The sequence below is a fragment of the Salvelinus fontinalis genome, chromosome 37, assembly GCF_029448725.1.
Source record: "Salvelinus fontinalis isolate EN_2023a chromosome 37, ASM2944872v1, whole genome shotgun sequence".
In the NCBI taxonomy this organism is placed as follows: domain Eukaryota; kingdom Metazoa; phylum Chordata; class Actinopteri; order Salmoniformes; family Salmonidae; genus Salvelinus; species Salvelinus fontinalis.
In genome coordinates, this window is record NC_074701.1 from 33,542,286 (window position 1) to 33,553,220 (window position 10,935).

The 10,935-nt window shown below is 45.8% G+C and overlaps 1 protein-coding gene across 1 annotated transcript; it reads left to right on the forward strand.

The window, feature by feature from the left end:
- Window positions 1-825: 825 nt before the first annotated feature.
- LOC129835893 (neurofilament heavy polypeptide-like) lies at window positions 826-8,387 on the forward strand. The gene is made up of 3 exons (XM_055901599.1): window positions 826-2,103; window positions 2,369-2,493; window positions 2,977-8,387. Exons 1-3 carry the CDS (start codon window positions 1,075-1,077, stop codon window positions 7,682-7,684), a joined length of 5,862 nt encoding a protein of 1,953 aa, XP_055757574.1. The 5' UTR covers window positions 826-1,074; the 3' UTR covers window positions 7,685-8,387.
- Window positions 8,388-10,935: the final 2,548 nt, after the last annotated feature.

A 10,935-nucleotide genomic window follows, 5' to 3' on the forward strand; every position in this document is an offset into this window, starting at 1 on the left:
ATGGGGGGGATCCCGGATCCGGGTTTGTGAGGCGTTAGAGGTTAAAATATGTGAATCACTGTGTATCCTTTTCTAACAAACATCTATCAAGTGACACGGAGTTAATGTAGTGCTTGTTTTAGTGGTGATACACTATTTTACAATAAAAAATATGTTTGCTGAGACATTGTTTAGTCACATTTTCTATTTACTAATCTCTCTCTATAGAGGTTTTCACGTCTGATTAAAAAGAGTAAATATCATATTCTGATATCCTATTCACATTATTCACTGAAATACACCATTGATTTCTATGAGCAACCTACCGTATACTGTGAGGTGTAAATGAAAGCTGTATCACTGGAACACATCCAGGCCAACCCTTTTCAGCCAGCCTGTCTCCGCTAAGCCAAGCAGACCCATGCATTTTCCTCATGTAGACATTTGTAAAAAGGTGCAAGATTAAAGAGCAATTCCACCCGTTTTCAACCTAATTTTCACTGGTTTGGTGCTGGAGATGATGAATATGAGGTTGAAAAGTGTTTGAAATGCCCTTTAGAAGTGCTGCTTGACTGAGAAATGGGAGCAGTTATGTCTAGGCTTAGGGTCATTCTTACATGACTATTTTACACTTGCATTACAGTCTTTTATATACAGTAATATACAGTTATATTACAAGGCAAGCACATTCAGCCAAACCAGAATCTGCGGCCCCTTTCTATAATATATAAAAAATTAAGGAAAGATATAGCCCTTTGGATAAAACAATAGTTTGACCACCTGACAATGTATTAAAGACATATGACTTGTAACTTTGAGGTGTCATTGTAGACTGCTGGCGTTTCAAAGTGAAATGATTTCCTATGCGTCAATGCTGTCTGAGACAAAACGATGAGGGAGAGAAAGAGATGGAGAGAGAGAGAACACAGGTGAGGATGCACGCGTTGGCAGACAGTCAAGCCTACAGCTGATTCTATACATTTTCAGCACTATGGACAGTTCCATTCTGCAGCGCGAGCAGACAGAGGGAGTATAAAAGGTAGGAGCCTCGGTGCTTAGCCTGCACACCAACACGGCTGAGTTTACTGAGGCAATATGAGCCTCAGAATGGACAATCTTTCGGGTTCTCCGCATAGGGCAGCTCAAGCTGAGTATTGCTGCTATCAACCTAAACTGACCGGATCCCCCTCTGCGTCCAGGACCGTTGGCTTTGAGTCGACTACTGCGTACAGGAACAGAGGATATGTGACGATGCTGAAGAGCGAATTCGGATCCATTCCGAGATCATCGCAGAGCCTTTTCGATTTATCAGGCCCATTTACCGGGGTGTTGACGAAAATGAATGAGAAAGAACTGCTCCATGGGCTGAACGACCGTTTCGCCGGATTCATAGAGAAGGTGCGTCATTTGGAGCAGCAAAATGAATTGTTTGAGAGGGAAATCGAGGAAATCAAACTAAAGGCACAGTCCCCTGCGTCTCTGGCCCAGGAGCACGAGCCGGAGCATATGGACCTGAGGAATCTAGTTCATGACATCACCCTTCAGAAGCGTCAGATCGAGATAGAGCATCAGAACCTGGAGGAAGATTTCCTCACCTTGAGAGACAAGTACGAGCAGGAGGCACGTGACCGCTCAGATGCAGAGAACGGCATCCTTGTGCTGAAAAAGGACGCCAACGATGCATACCTCGCCAAACTTCAGTTGGACGAGAAAGCGCAGTCTCTGGTGGACGAGATTCACTTCCTGAAGAAGAACCATGAGGACGAGGTATCAGAAATGGTGGCCCAGATCCAAGAGGCTCAAGTAACGGTCAAGGCGCACGACTTTGGCAAACCTGACATCACTGCAGCTCTCCGGGACATCCGTGTGCAGTTAGAAGGTCACGCCACCTCCGACTTTCAGCAGGCCGAGGAGGGCTTCCGTATCCAGTTCGCAAAGTTAACCAAAGCGGCAGAGAGCAACAGAGAGGTGCTGAAGGCGACCCAGCAGGAGATCCAGGAGAATAGAAGGCGCCTGCAGGGGAAAACAATTGAACTGGACTGTGGGAAAGGAATGAGAGAGGCCCTGGAAAAACAACTACAAGAGCTGGAGGAGCGTCACTATGCGGAAATGATTCATTACCAGGTAGACTTTGGTTTATTTTGTACCTCTAACAATTGTAAGTAAACATACACATTTTTACGATTCATATTTGTATTCAGGGCTATGCTGTAGGTGTATTCCACAAATATAGGCCCCATGTGAACTATTTCATTACTGGAACATAATTTCCTCATATAGGCCTATAGGAGTAGAACACTATACCCCCCCCTAAATTTCTCCTTGTTGTCATACCAACCAAAGTGGCTGCTTGACCCTATTATTGACTTGTGTATGCTTTTCTGCCCAGGACACTATCAGGCAGCTGGAGAATGAGCTGACCAATGCTAAACTAGACATGTCTGGCTACCTGAGAGAGTACCAGGACCTGCTGAATGTCAAAATGGCTTTGGATGTGGAGATTCTCTCTTATAGGTAAGAGACATCAACTCTCTCCCATATATAAAATCATTGACTGAGGAAAATACCATATAGTTAATAGTGTGTTCCTGGATCTATTTCTGAGGATAACCAGGGTGTGCACATTTTATTCTAGCCCAGCGCTAACACATCTGATTCAACTTAGTGCTGTGTTAGAGAAAAACTGTGCAAAAGTGTCATAGCGATGGTGAGAGATTACTACAAAACACAGTCAATGGTGAACAAATGAAACAGTAGACATTTTATTGAAATAGTTTGATTTCATATTTAACATCAAATGAACATAGACCACATCACAACACAGAATGACACTTTAATCATGATATGGATATTCAGACATATCCACACACACTGTTCTCACGAGCTGACATGGATGTGTGCAGCGGTGATCAGTCTGGCATTTACGAGGCTAACACATTGGGACATATCCATATTATAGTCATGGCAGTAATAACACGTCTCTCTGCCTCCCTATAGGAAACTCCTGGAGGGTGAGGAGTCCCGCCTGTACACCATCTCTGACACCCACATCTCCATGCCCTGCATCTACCGCCAGTCCCCCGTCTACACCCTGCCTTGCCTGGCCCGGCAGGGAGGGCCCACACGCAGGTCTGAGCCCCAGTACAAGTTTGTTGAGGAGATCATCACTGAGACCACCAGAGACATGGAGATGTCCGAGATCGAGGAGACAGGCTCCGAGGAGACGGTCCGGGGAGAGGGAGACGAGTTGAGACAGAAGCAGGGAGAAGAGAGTGACAAAGCTGAGAGGAGGAGTGGGGGAGAGGTGGATGAGCAGAAAGAGAAAGATAGAGGTAAAGTGGATGTTGAAGTGGACGCCCCGGAGGAAGAGGGTGAACAGGAGGAAGAGTCTAAGAGACAGCAGATTGTAACATCAGCAGAGGTCGAGGTAAATGGAGATGGAGTTAGCCATAGCGAGGGAGAAAATGGAGAGGAGGGAGAGGATGAAAGAGAGGAGGAAAAGGGGGGTGAGCCAGATGCAATCAAAAAGACAGAGGACATTGACAGAGGTGAAAATACACAAAGTGAAGTCAACTCAGCTGAGGCCACCAGTGACGGAGAGAAGGAAAAACTGGACACAACAAAGAAGCTAGACAGCGAGATAAAGGGGACATTAGAAAAAGATGACACCCCAAAACATGGTGAATCCCAACCAGAGATTCCCATCTCAACAGAACCCAAAACTTCAGAGTCAGAGGATAGCAAAACAGGAAGTTCAATAAAGGGTGAACCACAGGTCCCCACAGAGGACATCTCCAAAGAACCCAAAAAGGTGTCAGAGGAGAGAAAAAAAGAAAGCCCTTTAAAAGAGAAAAAAGAGGTAGATCTGAAAGAGGAGAGTGCCCCAACAGAGCAACATCAAGACAGCCCAAAAGAAAGTCCCATCAAAGAGAGAAAACATTTATATCAGAGTGCCCCAACACTGGAGCAGAAACCTGTTCAGAAGGAGCACAGAGAGTCAGACCAACCTCAAGAGGCAGAGAGTGCTGTGACAACACAAGAAGAGGATCTCCCTGAGCCCACAGAGAAGGACATGGAATCCCCTGATATCACTGCAGAGCTGAAGAGCAGTCCAACCAAGGAGACAGTGGAGCAGGTGAAGTCACCAGATGATTCTAGTGTAGAAATGACACAAGATGAGAAAACAGTAGGAGGTAAAATGCCAGACAGAATTATCAGCACAACAAGTGAGTGTAAGGAAGAGCCTGTGCAAAAGACTCTTAAAAAGGAGGTGGGTCCGACAGAGCCAGAAGTGAGCAGCAAGGATGATATTGTAAAAAGTGTTGTGCAGAATGAACATAATGGCAGTGAAAAGGTCACAAAAGATGTCTCAATGGGTGAGGAAAAAGGGAAAGAATCTAAGACATCCCCTAAACCAGACCCCACTGTGACCCCTAAAGAAGAAACATCCCCTAAACCAGACCCCACTGTGACCCCGAAAGAAGAAACATCCCCTAAACCAGACCCCACTGTGACCCCTAAAGAAGAAACATCCCCTAAACCAGACCCCACTGTGACCCCTAAAGAAGAAACAACCCCGCATCCAGAGCCAACTGTCTCTCCTAAAGAGGAGACATCCCCAATACCGGACCAATCTGTCACCCCTAAAGAAGAGACATCCCCTAAACCGTACCCCACTGTCACCCCTAAAGAAGAGACATCCCCTAAACTGGACCCCACTGTCACCCCTAAAGAAGAGAAATCCCCTAAACAGGGACCAGCAATCACCCCTAAAGAAGAAACGACCACAAAACCAGATCAAACTGTCACCGCTAAAGAGGAGACATCCCCACAACAGGAGCCAACAGTCACCCCTAAAGAGGAGACATCCCCTAAACCGGATCCCACTGTGACCCCTAAAGAAGAGACATCCCCAATACCGGACCAAACTGTCACCCCTAAAGAAGAGACATCCCCTAAACCGTACCCCACTGTTGCCCCTAAAGAGGAGACATCCCCACAACAGGAGCCAACCGTAACCCCTAAAGAGGAGACATCCCCTAAACCGGACCCCACTGTCACCCCTAAAGAAGAGACATCCCCTAAACAGGGACCAGCAGTCACCCCTAAAGAAGAAACAACCACAAAACCGGACCAAACTGTCACCGCTAAAGAGGAGACATCCCCACAACAGGAGCCAACCGTAACCCCTAAAGAGGAGACATCCCCTAAACCAGACCCCACTGTCACCCCTAAAAAAGAAACAGCCCTAAAACCGGACCGAACTGTCACCCCTAAAGAGAAGACTTCCCCAAAACCAGTACCAGCAGTCACCCCTAAAGTAGAAACTTCCCCAAAACCAGATATAACCACCACCCCTAAAGAAGAAACTTCCCCAAAACCAGAACAAGCAGTCACCCCTAAAGTAGAAACTCCCCCAAAACCAGAAACAGTAGTCATCCCAAAAGTAGAAACTTCCCCAAAACCAGAACTAGCAGTCACCACTAAAGTAGAAACCTCCCCAAAACCAGAACCAGCAGTCACCACTAAAGTAGAAACTTCCCCAAAACCAGAAACAGCAGTCACCCCTAAAATAGAAACTTTCCCAAAACCAGATATAACCACCACCCCTAAAGAAGAAACTTCCCCAAAACCAGAACAAGCAGTCACCCCTAAAGTAGAAACCTCCCCAAAACTAGAAACAGTAGTCACCCCTAAAGTAAAAACTTCCCCAAAACCAGGACAAGCAGTCACCACTAAAGTAGAAACTTCCCCAAAACCAGAACAAGCAGTCACCAGTAAAGTAGAAACTTCCCCAAAACCAGAACAAGCAGTCACCCCTAAAGAAGAAACTTCCCCAAAACAAGAAACAGTAGTCATTCCAAAAGTAGAAACTTCCCCAAAACCAGAACTAGCAGTCACCACTAAAGTAGAAACTTCCCCAAAACCAGAACTAGCAGTCACCACTAAAGTAGAAACTTCCCCAAAACCAGAACCAGCAGTCACCCCCAAAGTAGAAACTTCCCCAAAACCAGAAATAGCAGTCACAGCTAAAGTAGAAACTTCCCCAAAACCAGATATAACCACCACCCCTAAAGAAGAAACTTCCCCAAAACCAGAACAAGCAGTCACCCCTAAAGTAGAAACTTCCCCAAAACCAAAAACAGTAGTCATCCCAAAAGTAGAAACTTCCCCAAAACCAGAACTAGCAGTCACCACTAAAGTAGAAACTTCCCCAAAACCAGAACCAGCAGTCACAGCTAAAGATGAAACATCCCCTAAACCAGATCCAGCAGTTACCAGTAAAGAGGAGACATCCCCACAACACGAGCCAACCGTCACCCCTAAAGAAGAGACATCCCCTAAACCGGACCCCACTGTGACCCCTAAAGAAGAAACAACCCCTAAACCGGACCCCACTGTGACCCCTAAAGAAGAAACAACCCCTAAACCGGACCCCACTGTGACCCCTAAAGAAGAAACAACCCCGCATCCAGAGCCAACTGTCTCTCCTAAAGAGGAGACATCCCCAATACCGGACCAATCTGTGACCCCTAAAGAGGAAATATCTCCACAACAGGAGCCAACCGTAACCCCTAAAGAAGAGACATCCCCTAAATCGTTCCCCACTGTCACCCCTAAAGAAGAAACAACCCCGCATCCAGAGCCAACTGTCTCTCCTAAAGAGGAGACATCCCCAATACCGGACCAATCTGTGACCCCTAAAGAGGAGACATCCCCACAACAAGAGCCAACCGTCACCCCTAAAGAAGAGACATCCCCTAAACCAGACCCCACTGTGACCCCTAAAGAAGAAACAACCCCGCATCCAGAGCCAACTGTCTCTCCTAAAGAGGAGACATCCCCAATACCGGACCAATCTGTGACCCCTAAAGAGGAAATATCTCCACAACAGGAGCCAACCGTAACCCCTAAAGAAGAGACATCCCCTAAATCATTCCCCACTGTCACCCCTAAAGAGGAGACATCCCCTAAACCAGAACTAGCAGTCACCACTGAAGAAGAAACTTCCCCAAAACCAGAACCAGCAGTCACCCCTAAATTTGAAACTTCCCCAAAACCAAACTCAACCATCACCCCTAAAGAGGAAATATCCCCTAAACCAGACTCAACCCTCACCCCAGAATCAACGACCACCCCTAAACCATACTCAAACCTCACCCCAGAATCAACGACCACCCCTAAACCAGACTCAACCCTTACCCCAGAATCAACGACCACCCCTAAACCAGACTCAACCCTCACCCCAGAATCATCGACCATCCCTAAACCAGACTCAACCCTCACCCAAGAATCAACGACCATCCCTAAACCATACTCAACCCTCACCCCAGAATCAATGACCACCCCTACGGAAGAGAGTGAAACGACGGGCAGTGGTGACAAAGCTAAGACAATCACACCACCAGAGAAACAGATGCCTGCATTTGCAGAGAGCAATGACTCCCACAGGGAGGTGCCAGAAAGCAACACAACTCAGGAGAAACAAGAGGAAAGTATGGACAAAGAGCCTGAGAAGGTTACAGATCCCAAAGATGGAACCCCAAAGACAGAGAGTGTGAAAACCAAGGCCTCTGAGTTAAAATCTGAACAAGTTGAGATATCTATTACAAATACATTACCAGTGAAAGAACAGGATGTATCAGCCGTGGGTTTGAAAGATCAGACAGTTGATGAGAAGATAACAGAACAAGATACATTTTAAATAGACGAGAACTGCTTTACCGGACAAGCTGCTGAGCCAATCGCAGAGAAGCAAGCTAAACCTAAAACTTGAGACTTAACCTCTTTTTGAATGACTCGATTTAGAGGTCAGTAGAGGTTTTCTGTAAAACTGCATGGTTAGTGAAAGGCTTTAAAGCAATATGAGAACTGCTCCCCCTTAAAATATTAACTGACGCTTAATATGTAAAGTATCATGATTCGTGACTGTCAATTATGACCAGGGCCGCAACTTTCACTGGGGACGGGGACGGGGGGACGGGGGGACATGTCCCACTCCCGCATTCTGAATTTGTATTTATGTCCCCCCCAGTTTTATCATTGGAATGTGTTACAAAACGAGGCATAGGTGTGCTTTTGGACCATGTGGATGCCTCCGAGTGGTCGGGTAGGCTGTTTGGAGTGTTTATCCGACTGGATATTTTTATTTTATTTACAATAATAATAACATCCCCCCCACTTCTAAAATCAAAGTTGCGCCCCTGATTATGAGGCACAATTAATGAACTCCTGCAAGAGAGACGTACTGTAATATTGAATATAACAAACCAAAAGCTGTATTTTGCTGTATATATTTACTTCTGACCAATGGATGATAATGTGCATAGGGATGATAATGAGAATGGTTGATAATGTGATTTGATCATGCCTGAATGCGCTGAGCAATAAATTCTATTTGAAGAGCACTTCTGTTTCCAGCTATTCTTACATACTGTGCTGTCTTTCACCTGATAAGACGGCATCACATATAGAATTTCTCAGAGTTTCTCCCCTATGTAGAAGCTAGGTGAATTCCAACAGCACTAGGTTGAATTCAAAATAAATCTCCCCTTTGCCTGCATCCTATTTCCCCAAAGCATGGCAGAGACTCACGGTTGAGCCCTTTATATTGAACAAAAATATAAATGCAACATATTGAGTTACAGTTCGTATAAGGAAATCAATCAATTGAAATAAATGTATCAGGCCCTAATCTATGTATTTCACATGACTGGGAATACAGATATGCATCTGTTGGTCACTACACCGGCTCCAACGCTCGTCGGATGTGGCAGGGCTTGCAAACTATTACAGACTACGAAGGGAAGCAGTGAAACGAGCCTACCAGACGAGCTAAATAACTTCTATGCTCGCTTAGAGGCAAGTAACACTGAAACATGCATGAGAGCATCAGTTGTTCCGGATGACTGTATGATCACGCTCTCCGCAGCCGATGTGAGTAAGACCTTAAAACAGGTCAACATTCACAAGGCCGCAGGGCCAGACAGATTACCAGGACGTGTACTCCGATCATGCGCTGACCAACTGGCAAGTGTCTTCACTGACATTTTCAACCTCTCCCTGTCTGAGTCTGTACTACCAACATGTTTCAAGCAGACCACCATAGTTCCTGTCCCTATGAACACTATTGTAACCTGCCTAAATGATTACCGACCCGTAGCACTCACGTCTGTAGCCATGAAATTCTTTGAAGGGCTGGTCATGGCTCACATCAACATCATTATCCCAGAAACCCGAGACCCACTCCAATTTGTATACCGCACCAACAGATCCACAGATGATGCAATCTCTATTGCACTCCACAGTGCCCTTTTACACCTGGACAAAAGGAACACCTACGTGAGAATGCTATTCATTGACTACAGCTCAGCATTCAACACCATAATGCCCTCAAAGCTGATCACTAAGCTAAGGACCCTGGGACTAAACACCTCCCTCTGCAACTGGATCCTGGACTTCCTGAAGGGTAAGGGTAGCTTAAAGTTCCCTGGCTTCCACATCACCAACAAACTAACATGGTCCAAGCACACCAAGAAAGTTGTGAAGAGGCCTCGACAAAATCTATTCCCCCTCAGGAGACTGAAAAGATTTGGCGTGGGTCCTCAGATCCTCAAAAGGTTTTACAGCTGCACCATCGAGACCATCCTGATGGGTTGCATCACTGCCTGGTATGGCAACTGCTCGGCCTCCGACCGCAAGGCACTATAGAGGGCAGTGCGTACGGCCCAGTATATCACTTGGGCCAAGCTTCCTGCCAACCAGGACCTCTATACCAGGCGGTGTCAGAGGAAGGCCTTAAAAATTGTCAGACTCCAGCCACCCTAGTCATAGACTGTTCTCTCTGCTACAGCACTTTTTTTGTAGGTATTTTCTTAAAACTGCATTGTTGGTTAAGGGCTTGTAAGTAAGCATTTCACTGTAAGGTCTACATTTGTGACAAATAAAATGTGATTTGATTTGATACCTTAACGAAAAAGTTACAGGTGTGGATCAGAAAACCAGTCAGTATCTGGTGTGACCACCATTTGCCTCATGCTGTGTCATACATCTCCTTGATCTCGTCACGATATCTCTGTGCATTCAAATTGCCATTGATAAAATGCATTTGTTTTCATTCCCCATAGCTTATGCCTGCCCATACCATAACCCCACCGCCACCATGGGGCACTTTGTTTACAACGTTGACATCAGCAAACCGCTCGCCCACAGTATCAAGAATATGCATATCCTTGCTTCAGGTCCTGAGCTACAGGCAGTTGGATTTGGGTATTTTAGTCGGAAATTTAAAAAAGGTTCCGATCCTTAACTGGGCTTTCTGCCCAGTTTGATTGAACAGTGTTGCTCATACTCAACCCCAATGTTATGCCACCGGGGAGCAATGCATGTCACATCTTGTCACGTCTACTCCTGCTCCCCCCTCATCATTACTTATTATTACGCACACCTGCCACCATCATTACGCACACCTGCAGCTCATGAGACTTACCTGGACTCCATCACTTCTGATTACCTCCCCTATATCTGTCATTCCCTTTGGCTGTTTCCCCAGGCAGTATTAGTTATCTTTCTCATGTCCAGATGCTAAACTCTTGTTTTGTATTGTTCTATTTATTATTAAATTCACCCCCTGTACTTGCTTCCTAACTCCCAGTGTCTGCGTTACACATCTAGTATTTGTATGTAATATTTGACCCTCTGTACTGCATACAGTGAGCTTCAAACAATGGTTCCCTTTGGCTGACACCTTGGAAACTCCACTCTTACATCATGGGGATCATGGGGTGGTGTCTGGAAAACACATTGTGAGGAAAGTGTTTACATACAGAGTGGTCGATATCTTGTCCCTCACCCAAAAAGATAGTTCAAAACAAACACACATGGAGACCAGTGGACTTTCCCATCCACGCTGTATAAATAGTAGACCCACATTCCCTCAATACAGTCTCTTTGGTG